This window comes from Phaethon aethereus, assembly GCF_964289735.1.
Source record: "Phaethon aethereus genome assembly, chromosome: 16".
NCBI classification, from domain to species: domain Eukaryota; kingdom Metazoa; phylum Chordata; class Aves; order Phaethontiformes; family Phaethontidae; genus Phaethon; species Phaethon aethereus.
In genome coordinates this window covers 949,748-971,955 of record NC_138592.1, presented here as the reverse complement: position 1 = coordinate 971,955, position 22,208 = coordinate 949,748, and the positions used below count along the sequence as shown (strand labels likewise).

General features: G+C 55.3%; 2 protein-coding genes across 2 annotated transcripts in view; one reads left to right on the top strand and one right to left on the bottom strand.

The window, feature by feature from the left end:
* The window catches only part of MAPRE1 (microtubule associated protein RP/EB family member 1), a gene marked incomplete at its 3' end in the record, with an annotated part of 218,294 nt that overhangs the window by 122,269 nt on the left and 73,817 nt on the right, over positions 1-22,208 (top strand). The gene's annotated exons all lie outside the window — the stretch shown is intronic.
* The window catches only part of NOL4L (nucleolar protein 4 like), a gene marked incomplete at its 5' end in the record, with an annotated part of 61,514 nt that overhangs the window by 31,020 nt on the left and 8,286 nt on the right, over positions 1-22,208 (bottom strand). Inside the window, 3 exons of the mRNA XM_082007102.1 lie at positions 4,128-4,237; positions 8,748-8,859; positions 12,558-12,713. Of these exons, the coding sequence (XP_081863228.1) occupies positions 4,128-4,237; positions 8,748-8,859; positions 12,558-12,713 (378 nt within the window). The remainder of the gene's footprint in view (positions 1-4,127; positions 4,238-8,747; positions 8,860-12,557; positions 12,714-22,208) is intronic.

Sequence of the window (22,208 nt, the reverse complement as noted above, 5' to 3'; positions counted from 1 at the left end):
ATATCTTCTTTTCATTCCTTTTTGCTGCTAGATTGGGAAGGTCAGAAGTTCAGAGATGCTTTAATGCCTCAGTAGATGCCCTGAAATGTGGCTAATTCGGTGCTCTGTGGAAAGGGTAAGGGGCCTGATTTTTCTCACACACGTGAGAATGGGGATGAAACGGGAATGACGGAAGAGTCACACCCCAGAAGCTCCTGCGTGTTCTAGTGAACCCCCTTTAAGCAATATGGGTCACAGTTGTTTTCCGACACGCCAGAATAAACGTACTGACTCCAAGGAATATATTGAAATATATTCTGCAGGAACTCTCCATTTTGTGAGCAACCATGGAAAGAGCTCCTCTCCTGACTGTTTTTTCTCCCTAAGCAGAGATAAAATACTCTCTAAGGTTCTTCTGTCTGTGCTTCCTTGTGGAGACGCTGCTGCCCGAGTACTGACGTGCTTAACAGCACTGATAAATTACAGTTACATGCACGCTTTTTTTTTCCTGAATAATGAAGTTAAAAGGACACTTTGGCATAAATTCGTTCATTGTTACCCCAAGTGAAGCAAGTTCCTCCTGGTGCTGCTGCATACAAATAATTGCATTTGGCAAAAGCCAAGTCGAACACAAGTCCGTTGCTTAATTTATTTCTATTACCGCCATCAAATGCTAGCGAGTGCAAGGCAGTAAGGTGGCATGGCAGCAGACCTGAGCTGGAGAGGAACCAATATCGTTTTGAAAATGTTGATATAGAAAAACCACGCAGCGTATATTTGTGTAGGGCAAACAAACTTCAAAAGCAGGTTGTATTTTATTCCTGTTTTGCATTTGCGGCAAAGTCAGAATTATTATTTCCATCGTCTTTAGAGGACTTTTGCAGTTTGTAAACACCTGGAACCCCAACGGCTGCAGCTCCCCAACCCTACAGCTCCCTCCCTGGGGAGAGGGAGAGCAGCAGCCCGTGCTCCACAGCCCACGCTCCACAACGTCTGCCAGGATCCTCCGGCAAAGCAGGACGGCACTGCCGCGTTTCCAGTGCAAAGCGTGAAGAAGGGCGAAAACGGCGGGGGAACGCTTGGTGCTGAAATATTGACATTATTACACACGTTCCCTCACACGGACCTCAGCGTTAGCAGCTCCAGGTACGGCCGCAGCTGCCTCAGGAGCCTGCGGGGAGAGTCCCGTACCTGGGAGCGGACGGCACCCGAGTCCCGCTGGACTTTCTCCACCAGCTCCAACCACCTGTATCCTCTCCAGACTGTCGCTACCTCCAGATCTCATGGAAAGCTTTAATGCCTCGGAAGTCTGAGCAATAAGACTGATCTTTTGTTATTTTGCTCTCAGGAATCGGCTTCAGTAACACACTGAATGGCAAATTTTACTTCTTCCAAATACGTTTTTCCCTTGGCTGCTACAGCTTGAAAAGCTTAGAAAGCTGCACTGTAACGTACCGATGAGTGCTCAGGAAAAGAAAAACTTTAGAGGCAGGGAATAACATCAAGCCGTTTGATTTATGATCTAAACCAACAACTGCCGGTTGCCTCAGCTGGTCCCTTTTTTGTTCCCGTATGACATATGCTTCTATTCCCACCTTAGCGAGCTGCAAGAGTATTCGTCTTAGCAGCGTGTTGTACCTATCTACCTAGTGATAGCTCCAGTGCTAAAGCAAAATTCAGGGTATAAACTTCTCAAAACTCTAAATTACCAACCAAAGTTCTCAAAACAAGCATCCCTAAGCGTAGGGATTCAGTACTAAAGCCTGCCAGCCTCCGGGGTGGTTTTTGTTACGGGAATAAGATCAAACTGCAAGTCCAGTTTTCTACTTGCAGAAACTGGGTACAGGAGCTTAACGAAGCCTCATAACACACTTCGCTCGACCAGAGCTTTGGAGCCAAGACGAATTGGTAGAAAATGCATAAACGGTAACTAGGCAAACCTCTCAGACCATCCTTTTGGACGCATCAAACTTAACTCGAAAGAACCGCCTCAAATGCTGAAAAGCACGGTTACCCTCCGCGGGCCGCTCAGTGCTTCACCGTGGCGAGGAAGGGGCTGGGAGTCAGTGGTACAGGCAGCGGCCGGGCTGCGGCCCCGGCGCCGCTGCCAGGAGCTGCGCCGAGACCCAGAAAACACTTCGCACAAGCCAAAGCGGTTGGAATGTGGCAGCTTTCGATCCTGTTTGTCCAAAAGCGAACCTGAAGCAGCCAGCAGATGCCACGAAGTGCTGCATCCATCCACTCCATGTCCAGCTCAGCCCAGCTCAGCCCAGCCCAGCCCAGCTCAGCCCAGCTCAGCCCAGCCCAGCTCAGCCCAGCCCAGCCCAGCCCAGCTCAGCTCAGCCCAGCTCAGCCCAGCCCAGCCCAGCCCAGCCCAGCTCAGCTCAGCCCAGCCCAGCCCAGCTCAGCCCAGTCCAGCTCAGCCCAGCCCAGCCCAGCCCAGCCCAGCTCAGCCCAGCCCAGCTCAGCCCAGCCCAGCCCAGCTCAGCCCAGCCCAGCTCAGCCCAGCCCAGCTCAGCCCAGCTCAGCCCAGCCCAGCTCAGCTCAGCCCAGCCCAGCCCAGCCCAGCCCAGCCCAGCTCAGCTCAGCCCAGCTCAGCCCAGCCCAGCCCAGCCCAGCCCAGCTCAGCTCAGCCCAGCCCAGCCCAGCTCAGCCCAGTCCAGCTCAGCCCAGCCCAGCCCAGCCCAGCCCAGCTCAGCCCAGCCCAGCCCAGCTCAGCCCAGTCCAGCTCAGCCCAGCCCAGCTCAGCCCAGCTCAGCCCAGCCCAGCTCAGCTCAGCTCAGCCCAGCTCAGCCCAGCCCAGCTCAGCCCAGCTCAGCCCAGCTCAGCCCAGTCCAGCTCAGCCCAGCTCAGCCCAGCCCAGCCCAGCCCAGCCCAGCTCAGCTCAGCCCAGCTCAGCCCAGCCCAGCTCAGCCCAGCTCAGCCCAGCTCAGCCCAGCCCAGCTCAGCCCAGCTCAGCCCAGCCCAGCCCAGCCCAACCGCCCCCCAGAGCTGTCCACAGTTCTATCACCCAACCCAGCCCGAGCACAAACCCTGGCACATCGCAGCCTTTCACGTTTCAAAATCCGTAACATAACCTATTGCAAACAAATCCTTAAACCCACTCAAGCATCCGACATGCACAAAGGGAAAAAGCTCTAAAACACCAAGTCCTGTCAGATGCCAATTTGTCCCCCAGCAAGAAGGTTTCACTGCTGAAGCGATGGAGGTGCTCGGTATCTCTCCAGCTCCCGACAGCAAACCCACGTCTGGCATTTTACACCCTGGCAGAGGATGCTCTAACCAATGTCCCTTTGGCGTGCCACTAGATAGAAGTACCCAACGGGCGCAACTTCGCAGTTCAAGATATCAGCAATGTTCCCCCACCAATGTTTTGCACAATGCAAGCTCTTTCACTTCTTGCAACTGGCAGTAATGTATGAGATCAGATTCGGGTTTCAGTGGGCTGGAAAGAAAATCCAGCCCGGGCTTCCAGTGCAGATTGTGGGGAGCAAGTAAAACATATTTTTCTTTTTATAGACTGTTTCTGTGGTGCACAGAGGTTCCCATACCTAATTCTGCGCCTGCAGAACTTCAGAAAATTGCACAGCCTGGGTATAACCCTGTGGCAGTCCGCTCCATCCATTCCCACATCAGACTCCAGCAACTTAACACACAACTGAGCCTTCTCCCACTTTGACACAAGAGTGGAGTGGCTGTGGTTGAACTTCCTCGAGTTGCTGACCGGTTCGAGAGAGCACCGGAGCAACTGAAGCAAGGTCTGGGTTTCAGACCCCGTCTGCTAAAGCTCCCAGGAAATTAGGAGGAGGTAAAGAAACAAATTCTTATCTACCATATTTAAGACAGTTTCTTAGAAGAACTGTATGTCTAAAGAACATATGTCTAAAGACTGTTAGGAGCAATAACTGCATCAACTCCATCTCTGCTCCTCTCCACCGACACAACTCTGAAGTAGCCCTGCTCGCTTTCTCTGAGCCGGCAGCCAGCCATGCACCAACACTCGCCCGACCCGCCTGGGCAAACCGGCCCTTTCCAAAAGCGTCCGCCAAAAATCGATGTCCAAGCACCGGTCACTCCCTCCACCCCTTCAGCGCGGGCAGGAACCCGCTCCGCGCCTCGCGCTGCCCTGCGCCCGCAGCACCGCTTACCTGTTCCTGGGAGTTCATTACCCGCAGCTTCATTTGCTTCAGGTAAGTAGAGGTGAGGGGCATGTTGTAGTCAATGATCCCAGAAACCAAAGAGGAAGGTGGTTCGCTCTCTGAAGAACAGAGGAAAAACTTTATTTAGATACAGGGATGTGGAAGCACAAACCTATGATGTGTTCTCATAATCGTTAAACCAGGTACTTAGAGGCACTGAAAATCCCTAGAGCTGGTGCCCGCTGAGCTAAGGTTCCTATAAGAACACGACCCCACCAAGGACATAATTACAGAACAGATGTTGTTTTGGGAAAAAAAAAAGGCATTGCTGTCACTTGTGGAAAAGACTACGCATAATACACATTTTTTCAGTCTACCAAACTAGAATGTAGCAGAGGAAGAAACTGAGTCTTGCCGATGCCTCAGAAGCATTTCCATGCAAATGGGATTTATGCAGAGGTTGATGAGTAAGAATATATTTGCAGCTTGCTTTAGCATTGCAAAGTCTTGCCAATTTTGCTGGGATTCCCTCAGGTAGGAGTTAACATCAAGGCAACTTATTAAGTATCTCTATCTGGTGATGAAGATTATTTTTAACACCCTCATTAAAACACAAACTTAATTTTAAAGATCTTTAATTTAAATTGTTCCTGTTGATTCCTCTGGCTGCATCACAGCAAGCTCTAGAGATGTCTCTAGATTCAGACCGCTCCTGCAGATCGTTTTATCTAACCAGACCAGAGGAGTCCCCATAAAGCAAATTCTGAATGATTATTCTGAATTCTCAAAGATTTGTCAGCTCTGCCATCATCACCGTGGAGCTTGCGAGCCCTCCACATGGGACACGAAGGCTGCTAGAATTATCTATTCTAACACTGAACTGAGAGGCTCGTGCAATGGGTTTGTTCAAGAGGAAAGTTGCCGTTTCCCACAGGGATGGCTGCTGGCTAAGAGGAAGATTTCTTTGCCCTCAGTGCAGGCAGATGCGAGTGTGGAGAATTAATCCAGCCTTCCAGCACACTCTGAAGGGATGTGGGATGTGTGGTGTCCCCTGGAAAGTGAGCTTAAGCAACACCAGACAGGGAAGAAGGATTTCCAGGGGCTGAAGGTGAACTGATGGTGGGAGGTTTCCATTCCTGTTTCTGAATCTCCCTGGCTGGCTTGCATCTTCTGGGGTCACTGCTTTCACAGGCACCTCTGACGCAGCCCCTTGAAAAAGAGCCTTTGCAAAATGTTTTACAGCACGTTAGAAAACCCATCAACCCAAACGTAATGGGCCTGCTTTTCAGAAATGCTGAATATCAAAAAATCCCAGTGAAACTCAGCAGACCTGAAGACGCTTCACACCTCTGGAAATACCAATCTATCACGACTGATTAAGAAATGACCTGACCCCAAAACTGCCTGTAACTGACTTAAACATCACATAGGTTTTTGCAAATCTTCTGTGGCAAGACACTAACTGGGTCCATGGAAATACGATGCTTTTTTCCCAGGTCCATCTAATTCATCCCTGGGCAGCTGCAGCACTCCTGCCTGTGGATGCAGCAAAGGGTGGCCAGAGCTACGCTACGTCAGCTGGCCATCAAACATGAAGGTGCAAAGCTTTTAGGAACCTTGCAGACTAATTCCTCCCTTCTTTTCTCATGGCTGTCTGTCAGTGGTCTCTGTCATGCTTCGACCTACAGATTAATTAGGAGGACTTCTACCTCTGTATATATTAGAGCACCCAAAATAACCCATTATTCTACTGTGCAAGGACGTCACTTTGTGACGAAAAGATGCTCAAGGGGTGCCTCTTGCAGTCTGGTTCTGCGGTGAGAGGGGAGACGGCTCCCAGGAACACCATCTGCCACCTGCCCAGCCTGGCTGGGGCCATCGCTACTTGAGCCTTTAAGGAGCGTTTAGCAAAGCACTTGTAAGAGTAACAGAGCTGCTCTTCCCTGGAAGCAGGGGCGTGGATGAGGTGAGTCCTTCGGACTCTGAGGACCGTCTGTTGCCCTCCTGCCATCCCCCAGTGCTGCAGAAATGAATGAGGCTCAGCAGAAGCAGCCCAGCATCCTCACATGGGGAGGAAGGGGGAGGTAGATGATCTTTGGGGCTTAGATTCTGCCTGAAACCACCCTGATGTACATCTGGAATAATCCCATTAGCAGCCACAAATTTACTGTGAATTTGTGCAACTGCAACAGATAAGAGCTTGAGCCTGAGAAACCAAACCCTTTTTTCTTTTTTAAGCTAACTGGAAAAGAAAGGAAACCTTTGTTTCAAAAGGCCTGGGGGACTCCACGGGAACAATCCTCATATCCTACGTCACAAGAGAGGGCTACTGGAATCCTTTAGCTCCTTTTTCAAAAAGTTATCGAAGTCACATGCCCCGTGTGCTGGACATACAGATGGAACAGGCAGAACGGTTTAAAGCCAAATGGTTTCGAACCTAATTTCACACTTGTATAACTCCACTGGAATTAGTCCTAATTTAATAACAGTAAAGAGATCACAGTGAAGTCCAGTGATTTTCAAAGTTTCCCATGAACAAGACAATTTGCTTTTATGAATTATGTGGGTGCCCTGAAGGGGCTGATGTCAGATATGTTTAATTAGGGATTTTTGTGATCACAAATGAAATGTGTTGAGCTTTGTTTCATGGACAAGAGAAGTAGGAAGAGAAATAGTTTCATCTTTCCTGAGTTAAACTTTACCCATATATGCTTATACGTGTGTATGCATGTGCATACACCTAGGTAATTCTTCTGTGACCCCGATGTTTTTTTAGGTGATTTGCTCACGATAAATTCCTGAATATGTGTTAGTGAAATCAGACACTCTTCCCTAGCAAAAGTTACCTTATCTAATCTACTCTATGCATTTTCACAGGTACTTAGTCACTATTTAGGTACTTTTCAGAGCAGAAAGGCTCTTCTGTCCTTCCATTCCTGGTGGGTAAGAAGCAGGACTTTTTATGTGCCAGATCCTCTTTTCCTGTTTATTTTTAAGAGAGCTGCTAAGGGGGAAAGCTTTATGAAAATGACTGATAACTAATATTAATTTATACATTTGCTCAGGACAGCCAGGTCTCAGCCCTGATCATGGTTTTCACAGCTAGGACTGCTCTAGGGAGGATAATCAGCACCTGGAGCTCTCTGAGCGGTCTCTGAGCCGGGACGGGTGCCGCATGGCTGGGGAGGCACAGGAGACGGTGGGTGGGCGGCACGGAGCCCCTGGAGGAACAATGACCCTTTTCATCAGCTGCCTCCTGGAACGGGATCCCCAGCTCCGGGGAGGACGGCTCGGCTAGCGCCAGGCCTTTAGTAAAGTGTCCTGGCTTGGGTCAAGCCAACAGGCGCCATCCTTGTTGGCCTGACCCATCCCACCGCCCTTCTCGTCCACGGAGCCGACTGCTGCAGCCGCAGTACTTGGGATGTCACTGGTGATGGATGCGGCGCAATCAGTGCAAAGGTCAGGTTTGCTCCCAGTGAGGCCAAAGGCCAAAACTTCTCTTGACCTAATTGGAAAGAGGGATTGGGCCCTTAGCTGGCAGAGTGGTAAGTGCTGCAGTAATGGAGCTCAGGCTAATAAATGTCACATAGGATTATTTGGGAGAGTTTCTAAAAAATGTAAGAAGTACAAAGCGTTTCAGTCACTAGCTCTGGATAGCTGGCACACGTAATCCACTTAAACGGAACCTCTGGGCTGTCCCTAGCTCTGATCCTAGCAGTAAACAGTTGGAAATCAGTATTTAATACTAGAAATTTTCTATTGTTGGGTCCTTTGTTCATTTAATTCTGCTTCTCTGCTTGATAAGAGCTGCCGAATGAGCCTGTTTGCCCTAACAGTTCACTGCAGTTTGCTTGTGGTTCTTTAAGGAAGCGCTTTTGTTGGGTGAAACCTCTCAGAGTCAGTTTGATGCTTCGCACTTGAGCATGGAAACAAGTTTGTAATGCAGAAAAAAACACACAAGCATCAACTTTAGCCATTTACTCTGGAAGAAAACCTGCTCCCATCTTATGCACCGCTTATATCTTTAGGCCTAGGAGCTGCAGATCGGTTCCGTTTACGAAAGAACCATAATGAGCCAACCACCACAACGGCCACGCTAATTGGTTGTGTACATAGGCATAATGCAACTTTGATTACCAAAACACTTTCCGTTATCAAAAATAGGATCATGATGTGCGTATCTATTAATTACTGCAAATTACCTCTTTATCAGAAACTTCACTTATTCAGACATATTCAGTGTCTTTCAATACAAAATTAATAGTTTAGAGGAAAAACTTGAGGTCACGTTTTTTCAGAAATGGAAGTTTCCACCCACAGACGGTAACGGGTTGATTGCAGACGTATCTGCAGTATTTTTGACCCACACTTTGTACGGCTGCCCTGGGGAAGTTCGTAAAGAAAGCCAGACTGCTTCTGCCCTCTAAGCTGAAAACAGTGACAGACAAACCAGGTTTAAGCAATTCTTTCAGCTTGGCTATAAAAGTGCATGAAAAATAACACAGGTGAGGAAAACCGTTAGGTTAAGACGTCTCTCATGGACGGGGCAGTATCCTGGCAGCCATCAGTGATACCACGCTGGTATGAAACGCTGTGTCAGCGCTGCTGGCAGAATTAATTCGCCTTTACCTTTGGGCTCCAGTCCGTTGGAGTTGAAATGCATCCTCTTCTGGCACTCGGTGCAACTCATCAGGAACCTGGTCACAGCTTCTCTCGGGAGAAAAGCGTAGGTTTCTGCAATCTGGGAAAACAAGAAGACAGCTGTATGTCCCGGGCCAGAGAGAATGCCTAACAGAGAGCCGGGTGGAGGGCGCGGGAGACCACGGGCACCCTCCCACCTCGCCTGCTCGGCCTGGCCAAGAACATAACCACTCACAGCAAGACGCCGTTCCCTTCAGCCCGGTCCTGGGATCCCCAAATCCCTCCCTCTGGAGCAACCGGTGACGGAGGAACGTTTTGGGAGGGTAACTGGTGTGCCAGAAAGGCACTGGGGGGCAAATGAGCAGACCTTCGGACTCCCTGCGTAGCCCCTCCTTCCCAGAAACTCCCTTCCATCCCCCCTTGAAGCCTGGGAAGAGTGAAGCTACGAAGGTGTAAGAATCCAATGGGGAAGTAGAGTCTCGTCAGCTCTGTTTGCATTGTTAATTACCATCACACCAGTAACCTGAAGAATCCATTAATCTTTTGTAAGGGCAGGTCACTTTTTCCCACAATGACAATCAATTACTGTTGATAATACTTTGCACTTGTGTGACATCTTTTATCTAGGGAATTTAAAACATTTTTACAAATAGTAATGAACTAAGTCTCCTGAACCTTTGTGGAATATATGTATTTTACAGATGAGGAAAAGCTAAGGATAAATATTTAAAACTTGGATGCCTGAAGTTAAATACTGTATCTAGACCTAAGCACCCACAGAAGGTGCCTGGCTATTACAGAGTCCTGTTATTCCAATTAATCCCTGCCAGCAGCGATTTTACAGTATTTCTAAAGATCAAGACTAGGTTATTTGGAGAAGGAATGAGGCAATTTTAATGTAGATTTCTTTAAGGCCGTAAGAGCCCATCAAATCATGGAGTCTGACTTTCTGTGTAGCACAAGTCAGAGGACTTCACCCAGGTTCTCCTGCAGCCCACTAGCCTGCGGTTTGCCTAAAACATCTTCCAGGAAGACATCTGGTCTTAATTGGAAGGCATTAAGAGGTGGAGAGCCCACCTCTTACTTTGGGGCTGGTTCCTACGGTTAATCACCCATCCTGTTTGGTCTAAGTGCCTTGTCCTAGCACGGCGGTTCCCAAACCAGGGGCCGTGACCCCAGCGGGGGTCACAGCACTTACAAGTGGGGTCATAAAGCAGACAGAAATTCAATTGTTCGTGCCAGTCCTCAGGGCTGCGAGCCCGGCAGAAGTGGGGCTCCGCACGGGAAGCGGGGCTGCAACCAGACACCTTGCGAGCGACGGCTGGTGACGGGGGCTGCGCCAGGAGCGCAGCCCAGGGTGTCCCGGTCCCCCTGCTCTGGCCAGTGGGCACCATCCTCCCACCTTATTTTGTTAATAAAAATTAAAAAAGACCTAAATTCCAAGCATTTTACTACCCCATAGGAAAGGGCGATGCTTAAGCTTGGAAGAAAATAACGTCACTGAAGAAGTGCAACGGGGCAGGGGCTTTGCCGGGCGGCGGCTGAGGCAGCCCCGGGCCCGGCGTGCGGCGGGAGGGACGCGTTGGTCTCCACTGAGCGGCAGCAGAGCCCGAGGTTTTGCAGGCACGCTGCCGCTGCCAGATGGGTGGAAAGTTCAGGCAGGGACCTCGTCCCAGCCGTTCAAATGGAGGATGCAGTGCCTGGTCCCCACGGGATTCTCCTTCTATTTAGCTACAGCCCCATCGAGCGCGGTTGTGACTGAGCGGATGCCCAGCTCAGCCTTTGCCTCTGTGCCGCATTTATCCATGCACAAGCACTAGGGACTCCCGCAGCAACACTGAAATCAGGGGCCCGAAAATTGCCAGGGGCAAATGCGGTGTTGCGGCGCAGGCAGGGAACCGTCCCTTCATGCTGCCTGCGGGGCTGAGCCCAGCTTCCCTGCCTCTTTTGCTCCAGCAAGCCCATAGTCTCCGCTGCAAATGCTCAGCTAATTTTAGTGATACAGTTGTTATTTCTCAGCTGATTTGATGCTCTGTAGAGCAGACAGCTTCCCTGATGAGTTATCTCCCATCCAAACTCCCTTTCTGATTGCCTCCCTCTGGAGGTCACGGACAAGGGCAAACTCTCCAGTGCCTCTAATCAGAAATGGTGGGGAAAGGGAGAGGGAGCGATACAGCAGGGGACACTGAAGCCCCCGGAGCTGACCACCCAGCAGCCTCCCTTTGTGCGCCCGAGCCTCGGCGCGGGGTGCGCTACGCAGCGTTTCGCCTTCCAGTCCCGGCTGCAAAGGCGCTCCAGGGAGACAGGGCATGAGCGAGGCCAGCCAGCCCAGCCAGCAGCGTCCTGCCAGGTCAGGAGGGGATACACGCTGCTAATGTGATGATCTCAGCTCAAGAGGGAGACGGAGGGGTGGAGCGTGAGGCTCCGACTGCTGCGAGCAGGCCTGGGAAAACAGACGGATCCAGCCTGCTCCCCCGAGGCTGTGCAGGGCACAGATTAGTCCTCCGGAGAGCTGAATTGAAGGAATTAGGGGAGGGCCGGAGCGGTCTGCTGGGGAAACGAGCAGAAAGTTTTTGAATTGCGGTCATGCTGGTGGGGCTGCCCCCCACCCCCACTATAAAAGAGGTCACCCACCCCCGGCCGGGGAGGGTCAGCGCGTGTCCCGGCCCCCGGCCCCGCGCTCTGCCGCGGGGGCTGGAGCGGAGCACGCAGGGCACGGAGCGATGCCAGGAGCGGTGAGCACAGAGCCCTGCTCCCCGGGGGCTCCCGCCGTGCGCGGGGGCTGCAGGACGCTGGGCTCCCCCCCGGCACCGCCCGCGCGAACAGCGCTGGATGGACCCAGGACAGATGCAGGCAGGACAGGCAGGACAGGCTCCACCCCTGAGCCGGCTCCGGCAGCACACCGAGCCCTGCATAATCGCAGGGATCATCGCGGAGACCAGGGCAGCCTGCACAGACCTCTCCAAGATGATGTATACACCAGAGACACGAGCTGCCAGCCAGCCACTTCTGTCTCTAAGCGACCTGGTCCTTAGGGCTGTGGGATTCAAGGGAGTAGCTTGGTTTTGGACAGTAAATTCAGCTCTTCTTGTAAAAGGAGAGCCCAAATGTTTGCGTCGAAGGGCTGTGCAGAGTCAGGAGAAACAGCAAGCTCCCCAGAGAAGCACACTTCCAGCTAAATTATTCCTGACCTAACTAGCGTGGTTTCAGGATGGATAGAGCTGGTTCTCAGCATCCATGGAGCACCTGATGAGACTTAGCTTGGTGCCTGCCTCCATTTTGTAGCGGAGGAAACCAGGGGCTGGTGAGAGCATCCACCGGGCCGCGGCAGCGGGGTGGGCTCCGGCCGTCCTCCAGGCCCCTGTCTGGCTGCTCCTGCCCTTCAAGGTGCGTGCGGGACATTCCCTTCGGCCGAGGGAGACGGGGAGGCAGACGGCCCGGAGCAGAGTGCGCAGGGGGACTGGGCAAGCATCCCCTCGCCCATCAGCAGCAGTGAACATTTACCTTTTTCTTTCCCCCCCCGGACATGGACATCTCGGTCAGTCTTTGCTCTCCACGCAGCCGCACAGCCGTGCGGTTGCCCGTCTCCCGAACACAGCTGCTCTGCCTTTAAACAACTCCTTCCTCGCGCTGCCCCGCACAGGCAAACAGGACTCCCCTCCGCCTCTGCCTCCTGCCAGCGGCTCTGCCTCTACCTGCCCTCCCGTCCCCATCCCCGCGGGACGCCCGCTCCCACGGCCCCTCCGCGCCTCCGCTCCCATCCCCTCGCTGCCGGGGCACGCGAAGGGGGAGTCTCACCGCTCGGTAGGTTTTCTTCTGCCCGGCATGTTTGGGTGCTTTGCCCGGCTCCGATGAGCTCTCCACATGCATGGAGTATATGATGTCAAAGAAATCTTCCACCACAGCCACGCGTTTCAGAGAGATGCCCTCGGGCTCCGACAGTCCATCTGCCCCCTACAACAGTGCAGGCAAGTGGAGTTAGTGTCAGCGATGGGTGACGGGGTGACGAGATCGGCCCGGGGCTAATGCGGTTGGAGGGGGCAGAGTCGCGGTGCTCGAGCCCCGGGCTGCCTTGGGCACGGGGGATGTGGGGGATAAATTAAACAGTGCTCCGGGGAGGATCCTGCTGTAGCCAGGGCAGTGGCGGCTGCTGCTGTCGTGCTGCTAAAGCTGCCAGTGAAATTGGGCCAGGAACAAAAACAAGGGAAGAGTCCAGAGTGGAGTCACAACCAATCAAGAAATTCAGTTTTCATAATTTGGGATGATTTTGCTAGGCGGGGAACAGGCAGAGGAAGCTTTTTGGACCTGCATATGGTACTAAACCATCCTGGGAACCCCTGCAACGTGCACGCGTATTCGTGGGGCACCCTCCCTGCCTGCTGTACCTGCGGACATGGATGAGCCGGCAGGACGAGGTTACACTGCGGTGCCAGGATACGGCCCCTGAAGGAAGGAGACAGAATCACTCTCCTTCCCTGCGCTGACCTTTCCGAGGCACCCTCCCTCTCTCGCATACGCAGCGCAGCTGAGCGCTGGCAGCAGCAGCAGCACAGCTCTTTGTGTGATAGGATGTGCTGGAGAGCAGGAGGCAGTAATTCTGCCACATGGCAGTGGTGACAGACTGGTGGGAGTGGGAAGCGCGGGGAGCGGTGCTCCTCCGAGCTGACTGGCACCAACGGTGTCAGCTCACACTGGCAGGGCGCGCCGCGGCAAGGGGAGGCAGCCTTCGGTACCCGGCAGCTGCTAATGGTGCTCCGGCGCAAAGCACCAGAGCGGGGAGCGCCGGCGGAGATGGTCGGTGGCTACTCGAATGGCTGGGGGTACCAAAAAAGGGCCAGGCTTTGGGCGGTCGCTTAGCTTCCTCCTTGAAAAAGTGCCATTGTTGCATAGACAGCTGTATATATATATAAAAATATATATATATTACATACACATATACATACATATATATATACAGACACAACACATCCCTTTGAGGCCTGCTTTCCAAAAAGGTATGCATGGATGCCGTCCAGCTGGTGCTCACCAAGCTGGTGAGCAGCAACCTCCACACCTAAATGACTTGCAAACTATCTTTTTCACGTGCCTTCACGCATCTGTGAGTACAGGCAGAGGCTGGCAGAGGTCTGCCTGCAAAGGGAACACTCAATCTCCTAACCTTTATTTTTTGTTGTTATTGGTGGTTACACGGTCTATGGATTGAATAAATGCTGGTTTTAAGCCACCAGTGAAGGTACTCCCAAAAATCAATCATTTAGAGGGACCGCCTTCTGCTAAAGACTACCCAACATCTCGGAGAAGCAGTCTTTTAATGTAAAGCGCTATTAAAGTCGGCTCCTCACCCCTGTTTAGGAACAGAAACTGCCTGTACTGGGCATGGACTGCAAAGGACGGGTCGGAGTGCTCACCCGGGACACGGGCACGAGGATTTTCCAACACAAACCACCTCTGCCTTCCCCAGGGAGCCCTGAGCCGTATATAAAGGTGGCTGTAACAAAGAGAATATTGAGAACGAACACAAGGGGCAGGGTGGCAGTGCTGCCGTGGTGGGGGTCGGGAAACTTTGCCCGAGGGAGAATCTTTGAGGAATATAGATCTAATTTCTTCTGTCACCGTTCGGGGAGTTTCACTTTAATCGAGGGCAGGGGTATTTCCCTGCCAAGGAGGAGCGGGCATTAGGAGGCTTCCTACTGACCAGTAATCCTCAGAGCAGGGTTGAAATGAGGATAATTACAGAAACAGGACAAAGGAAAATGCATCAGGAGAAAAGCACAGTCAGATGCAACAAGCAGAGGCCTCAAAATTAAGGTTGTAACCAACCCCCTACGCAAATCACTATTTCCAGGGTCATCCCAACTGACTAGCACCCTCCTCCCTCCACGGACAGCGGTTCCCTGTTTCCTCCTTGGTTTCCCAATGAATGCAGCTGAGGTAGCCTCAGGCTCTGGGCACCCCGACAGCGTCTCTGCACCTAGCGCTGCCTTCCCCTCTACCCCGGCTGGATGCCGGATGCCGGAGCTGCCTCCTCCTCATCCCATTCCCTGCAGCGACCCTCCCCTGACTCCTTGCGTCTCTCCAGCCCCTCATCAGCCTTGTGACTTCTCTCCCCATGATGATTATTTAGCTCTGGGAAGCAGATGAGATGCATGCGGTAGCAAAGCCACTGGATATAAGAAGCTGTATCAAGTCAGTGCTTCTAGGATAACAGAAGTTTGTATCTGGCAATATAACCAAATGTTGACCTAGGATTTAAGGGGACACACGTGCTATAGACTACCTCTCAGAGGACCCGTGCCCCTCTGGTTCCTCCTTCCACGCCCAGTATTGCTCACAAGAATTCAAGGCATGAGTCAGAGCCCATAATATCTCAGAACGGCTTAAAAACCCTCAGGTTAAAAAAGCAATAAAAATTCACTTGGGAAGAAGGATGGGAATAAGGGATGCTTTTACCCCCTCCTGGTGTTGGGGCTTTATTGGAAGTCACCTGCCCCCAAAATGAGTAAAAGGTTTCAGGAGCAAATCTCTGTCAGCCTTGACATAAGCGCTTGGAAGCAGGCGGCATTTCGGGTGCTCAGCAGGTCCCTTTGCCACCTCACAGGCATCCTCCTTTTCCCTGCATTTGCCCAGCATGAGTTTGGCTCTCCCCCTTCCCGGTCTCTCCTCCTTTTCTGTCCCTACGCACCCCGTCCCGCAGGGCTCACCCCCCTTTCTCCCGCCCCCCCCCCACGTGGCAGCAGTCAGTGCTCCCTCTCCTCGCCTCCAGGTTACCCGTCGGATCTCTTTCTTCCCCAGAGTCCTTTGTTTTCCCCATCTCCTCTAGTCCCACGTTCCCTCGCCTGCCTCCTCCTCACCCCTCGCCAGCCCCTGTGGCCCCGCGTCCCCCCGCCCTCCGCGTCGGCCCCCTGCAGCCACCCGCTCCAGCCTCTTGCACGGCCCCGCTGCCTGGGTCCCTCCCGCATCCCCTCTGCCCTCCGCGTACCCTGCTCCGTACCCTCCCGCGTCTCGCCGGCCCTGGCCACCCCAGCGCCCCGGGCTCCCGCACCCCGCGCTGGCCGGCGGCCGCTGCGCATGGCAGCCGCCTCCTGCTCTCGGCCGCCGGGCTCTGTCTAAGCCGAGAGCAGTGCCGGGAGGGGGCTGTTTCGGGCCGGGGCCGCCGCCCCGCGCCCGGGGAGCGGTGGCCGTCATCGCCGAGGCCAGCGATGGAGAGCAACGGGAGGCGACAGCCATTTCAGGCGGGGAGGACGTCCCGGGGCGAGGCACGAGGATGGGCAGCGCCGCCACACGCACGGCGACCGGCCATGGCGCTGGCAGCGCCCGCCCGCCGAGCCCCTGCCCCGGCATCTTTGTTCTCGGCGGCCGCCCTCTCCCTGCACTCCCTCCTGCCTGCTGCTCCCGCCGCTCGACCCCCGTCCCCCGGGGCCTGCTCGAACCGCCCGGCTCCCCCTTCCCGCCCTCTCCCCTCCGTCCTCCGCGGGCAGCCGGCTCCGCCGCTGCCCGGGGCCCGGCCCCTCGCCCTCCCTCCCGGGGGCTCGGCGTGCGGGGACGCGGAGCGGGCTGAGCCAGCCCCGTGCGGCGGCGGGGCCCGGAGCCGGGCGCGGCCGGCCGGCAGCGCGGCGGTGACATCTGCCGCGGCGGCGGGGAGGCAGGGAGGCAGGCAAGGGAGGCCGCCCCCCCGCCCGGCCCGAGCTGAGGCCCGCCGGCAGGTAGCGGGGTAACCATGGCAACCGGCGGGGCCGCGCGCTGCCGGCGGTAATCCGCTCCCCCGGGCCGAGCCGGGCCGGGCCCGCCGCCGGCTCCTCCTCACGCCCGGCCGGCTGCCCCCGCGCCCGCAGGGCCCCGCCCGGCCCCGCCCGGCCGCGGGCAGGGCCCCCACGCCGGGGCCTCAGGCTGCGGGCTGGGCCCCGACATGCCCGGCCCCCGGCTGCGGGCAGCCCCTGGGCCCCCAGGGTCCCGCGCCCCACAGACCCTGGGGGTGCGCAGGCCCCGCGGCCAGGGCAGGCTCCCGCCGCCCCGGGCCCCAGCCGTCCTGCTACCTCCCTGCTGCGCTCCTCGACACCCGAGCCCACCCCGGCAGCCCTGCCACGTCTCCCACATGGCCCTGCCCTGCCTCAGGGCCCAACCGCGGCATCCACACGTGTCCGTGGCTGGCCTCCCCCACCAGCCGTCCCCTTCCCACTCCCAGCAACCCACTGGGTCTCCGCAGGGCCCTGCAGCCATTCCTCGGCTGCCCAGCGTGTGTGTGAAAACTGTCATAATTGGAGAGATTTGCAGCTAAACTACAGCCCTGACAAGCAAACTGGGTTTTCCACAGAGCAGCCGGTCTGAGGCCGGCGGTTGCCACCCGATCCCCTCCACGCTGCGCCGCGCTGACCTGCACCCCGAGACCCTGCGAGCTGCCACCGCCCCGTGCGAAACCAGACTCCCAGCCCGGGGCAGCCCTGCGGAGAGACAAGGGATGAGCAGCAGGCTCCGTGCAAAGGGCTCCCTGTCCCTGCAAGTCCTTCCCCGCCTCAGACGCTCTGATTTGGGAGAATCTGAGAGGATTTAATCTGAGCTGCAAGCCAGGCAGCCAGCTCACTGAAGCCTGCGCGCTCCCAGCTCCTCTTCAGACCGACTGGGGTGGGCACTGCTGGAGGGCCCGGTACCTGCCCAGGCTGGGCACAAAAGTCTGGAGGGTCTTGGCTCTGCCCTGGCACCGGCTGGCAGGGGGAATCTCTGCCTCCTCCAGCGGGGCTGGCATCTCCCCTGGGGCCCGGGAAGCTGCCCCCGCTTCGCTGCTCCACAGGGAAGCATCCTTTTTCAGAGGAGGGTACGCTGCAGGGCCAGCGGGCGGGGGGTGCTGGAGCAGGAGCGGGATGGGAGGGAGTGCCGACTGCTTCCCCATCTGCTCTGTTCAACGGCAGATAAAATGCTGCCCTGGCCTTTGCGCGAGGCGCTGATACCAGCCGAATTCAGCTTCCTGTGAGTCAAAAGCCGCTTCCTGCTGGCAGAGCCCTGCCTGATAATGGCTGCACTCTGTTCTCTGGCCGGGGAGCAGACCCTCTGCCCTCGCCTCTTCTCACACTTCCCACATGAAAGCGCTCGTCTCCGTATCTCTCGACCACAGCATCTCCCCCCCAGTACAGAGTCCCTCGGCATGTTAAATTCTAATTTCCTGCTGCTGCCTGGGAGGGCCGCTGTCACTCTCATCCCTGGGACACCCGAATGGCAGGTTTGGGGCCAGCGGTATCGAGCTGCCCCTCAAGGTCACCTCCCTTGCACGCAGGAGAGAGGCAGCGTCATTTGCTCTGCCTGCATTCCTGCTGCCTGCCGGCAACGGGGCACGGCCACTGTCCCCCAGCTGGGTCAGGATCAGGGCTCTCCAGTCCTGCGCTGGAGCGAGCCGCCCCACGGCACGACCGTGGGTTCCCCAGCCCACGCCTGGCAGCTCTATCTCTGTGGCAATCAGCTGTCCCTCGCCCTTACTGTAAGCCCTTGGTGGTTCCCTCTGCTGCATGTGCAAAGGCGCTGTCACATACCTGTTTTGAGATTAGCAAGCTCGGGTTTGTGTTTTATTTGAAGCACTCTGCGGCTCTTTTCTATTTAGGTGCCTTATTAATTTCCTACAACTTGTGTTTTGTTCTAAGGAAATTCTGTTCTTTAGAAAAAAATTATCAGCTGTAACGGAGAGCAGACATGTACAGGAAAGAGCATCTGTACAGAAACTGCGACATACAGCAAGGGATGAAATCCTGCTGTGCCGCCAGAGACATCCCCGTCAGGCGCTTCAAAGATGATACCTCGAGTCCATCTCCCTGGGCAGCCCACCGCCTCGCCGGCTGCCTCCCGCGCCCGGCACCGCGGGGACCGCCGGCAGACGGAGCGGCGAGCGCACGGAGCACAGCCCACCTCTGCAATTACTCCTTCTGCACAGGCTTCAGTACCGAAGCAGACGTTTTATTTCAATATGGACTCTTACAACTTTTGATCAAGAAACTGTTCGTGGTACTTCTCATCTCTGGGAAGTCAGCCCTTGATTGGCTTCTATATTTAGACTTCTCCAGGGCTTTAGGAAGTTCACTCCTCATGGTATTTAGGTGTAGGATGAAAGCAGCTTTTGCGGGGGATATGTTAAACCACAGCAGGCTCCCTCTGCTAATGCTGCGAGGAGAAAGAAGAGCTAGATTCCTCGAACTTCCCTCTTCCTCTTGTCCCTCATGCCACGGGCACAGTGGGTGCCTTAGAAATAGGCACCGGGGAAACGCTAGGCTGAGAACAGTATCAGCTGTACTGCTCATAATAAAAAGAACCCGTCAGAAGAATATGGGAAATTCTCTCACAGATTTTGCTCTTTTTTTCTCCTGGAAATATTTTGCTGGGAAATTTTTCTGATCATTTCTGGTTGAAAAACGGGGGAAAAGCGGTTGCTGAAATGAGGGTGATGTTTCTCTGCGCTAAGCATTTATGTTATTTTGCACGAACCACCAAGCAAACACGAAGCCCCATCCTGCACTTACAGCCACAGTCCTACTTACTGCAGTAAAACCAGCCCGGCTCTGCTGATCAGCTGCGCCTCGCGCCCGCCCCGGAGAGCTCTTTCCTCCAGGGGAACCCGAAGCACAAAGCGTAAGTCATTTTCCCAAAGCCCTGCGCTGACTCGGGCCAGGAGCCGGCGGACCGGCATGCCCGAGGCCCCGGCCGCCAGCCCGCGCTGGGTGCATTCGCACTGTTTCTCCACCCAGAACTGGACACGATACTTTCCCCCCCCGCCCAGAGTAAACACTTCCCTGTGAGGGGGAGCCGGGCACATTATTTTTGGACGGCAAACAAAGCTGAGGTGTGTGTCTTTCAGTGGGAGACAGGCGCCTCTTAAGAGCGAGCTGCTCTTCCAGCAGCCGCAGCTGAGCTGCGAGATGGGTCCAGGCCTTTGCTCTGACCTCGGCTTATTCCTCCCCCGGCTCCCAGGCCTGGGAATGAAAACACGGCGGCCTGGGAGGGGCGAGCCTGGAAATGGCAGCCCTGCCTCCAGCTGCGGCGAGGGCCCAGGTGGGACGCGGGCTCTGCTGCGGAGCGGCTTGCCGGCCGGCGCCGAGGGCGGGTGGGTGGGCGCGGGGTCTGGTGGGTGGTCGCTCCCCTGGGGAACAGGGCTGCCCGGAGGAGGAGGAGAAGCCCAGCAGGCAGAGAGGCTTGCTCGGATGCCCGCTCTGCCCGGGAGGCAGAGGACATTTTGCACCGTGCAGGAGAGCAGAGCTGCCGCCCTGCGCGCGCCGGGCTGCGCGCCGGCAGGGGAAGCCGAAGGAGCAGCTGGATCTGGCACGCAGCGGTAAGCGCAGCGCTCCCCAGCAAACGCCGCCCCGTGCTCGCCTGCCGGGAACGAGCGGGGGGCCGGCGCTGGGCTGCCCGCGGGCCGGGTGACAGGGCAGGCGAGCGGGCTGTTTCAAGGGTGACAAAATGCTGGGTGCCATGGAGCAGCCTAAGCTGCCGCCGGAGCACCGTTTCTCTCGGTTTTGGTGAGAAACGCTGCTGCGACCTCGTGAGCAGAGCACCCGACTGACCTGCCCGGGGAATCGCTCCCCCGGGGCTGTGGTCTTCCCACCCGCCAGCGGGGACCATTGCGCTGCTGGGCTCCACCGAGCACCATGACCCGTGCGGGAGAAGCGTCGTGCCGTGGCTCGCTGACGGGGAAGGTATCACGGACATTATTATTTGGGGATTATTATAACCTTGCGGTATTTCTTACCGTTTTGAAATGGGCAGAGTTAAAATGTGAGTTGTTGGGGCTATTTTTAATAAATATGCAAAGATGGGTAGCAATTTCTTAATGTCATTTGGATCTTGTTTTAGGTAATTTGGGGGGACATGCTACCGGGGTGAAAAAAAAGGGGGGGAAATGGTGAACTGCATTTATAATTAGAAGATCATTTATATTCCATAGCATCCTGAAAGAAGTCTAAAACTAGAAATCTAAAAAATATTGAAAATATATAGCTGTAACACAAACTCCGAACATGTTTAGAGCTGGCTCTTCCTTGAAGTAACTTATCACGGTGAGCGATCTCCACAGCACCGAGGCACTAATCTAATAAATATCACCACCAAAGCAAAATCTTTCAAGTTGGAGGGGGACAAGGTATTGTAAGAAGCGATGAGGTTACCTGTCGCAGCAAGGTGACCCCTCTCTTCCTGGGAACAGACCTGTGTTAGGGCAGCCACGCGACATCATCATACCTACAGTGAGGACACGGTGATGTCAAAATGAAACTAAGTAGGAGGGGGCACGGAGCAGCAGCGGCAGTTCAGCTCATCAGTGGCAAGCAAAATTATGTAAAAGAAGTTCCAAGTGACGCTACAGCGAATCAAGGTCAGGCCGGGCTGAGGCTGAGCCCTGGATGCACGGCATCCTGCTGTCGGCTCCCCGTTCCCTGGCGATGCCGCGTACGTGGGCCGCAGTCGGAGACTCCCACAGGAACAGCAAGATGTGCCTCTAGGAAAATGCTGACAGCTCGGCAGCCGTTCGCCCTCCCCTCCCAAAACCCGGCCTCCTCGCCGGGTAAGGGCACTGCAGGACTCGAGCCGCGCCGCGCCACGGTGGCTTCAGCACAGCCCGTCCCTGGCGCCGGAGCCTGGAAGTGCCGATCTCCTGCCCTACGCCCGAGCAGCACCGCGTCCTCGCTGCTGCTCCCTGTGAGCGCGCGCTGGGTTCAACAACACCGCGCCTTAAATGCGGACGGTGCCGAACCACGACGGTCACGTTGGACTCCATCACCCCCTTTCCCAATGCGTGACCCCAGCAAAACACACGGCAGGTCCCCTCGGCGAGAGCGGGCGCCTACCGTTGCCGCCGCAGGCATTTATTCTGGGTGCACGCGCGGCTCTGCAAAGGTGGGGGGTCCCATACAGGGAGTCGGGGGGGCGTGGGGGGAGCGGCTGATGGAAATCTGCTATGTCTCTCCCTGCACTCAGGAAAACCTCCTCTGTATTCTGGATGTTTCCACCATAACCACATAAGGTGGACCCCAACTCCTCCAAAATCCCAGCTCTGACTTGTAAATAACGCCCAGGGAGGATTCCCCATTAGCCTGGGGCGGCCAAGCGGATTTTTTTTGAGCTCTCGACTGAGAATAGACGCGGGGGGTGCAGAAGTCAAGCATGTTCTTTAACGCTCCGTCACGGTAATCCATCCACAGAGACCCTTCTCCCAGGTCTGCCACAGGCCAGCAACACCCCGTCACATCTGGTCTAACAGCCACGTCACCGCAGGCTGGACACTCGGGTCATACGGAGCGGCCTCACATCTGGGTCCCCTCGGTCTTCTGCGAGTCTGTGTCTCCAGGTGGATGCGACTGGGAGCAGGAGAAAGGGAGGGCGAACCAAACGGGGCAGGGAAGGCAGGCGCTTCACAGAACCTGCCCTCTGCCTGAGCAATAAATCGGCAGCTGATGGGTTATAATCTGTGCAAGCAGGATCTTC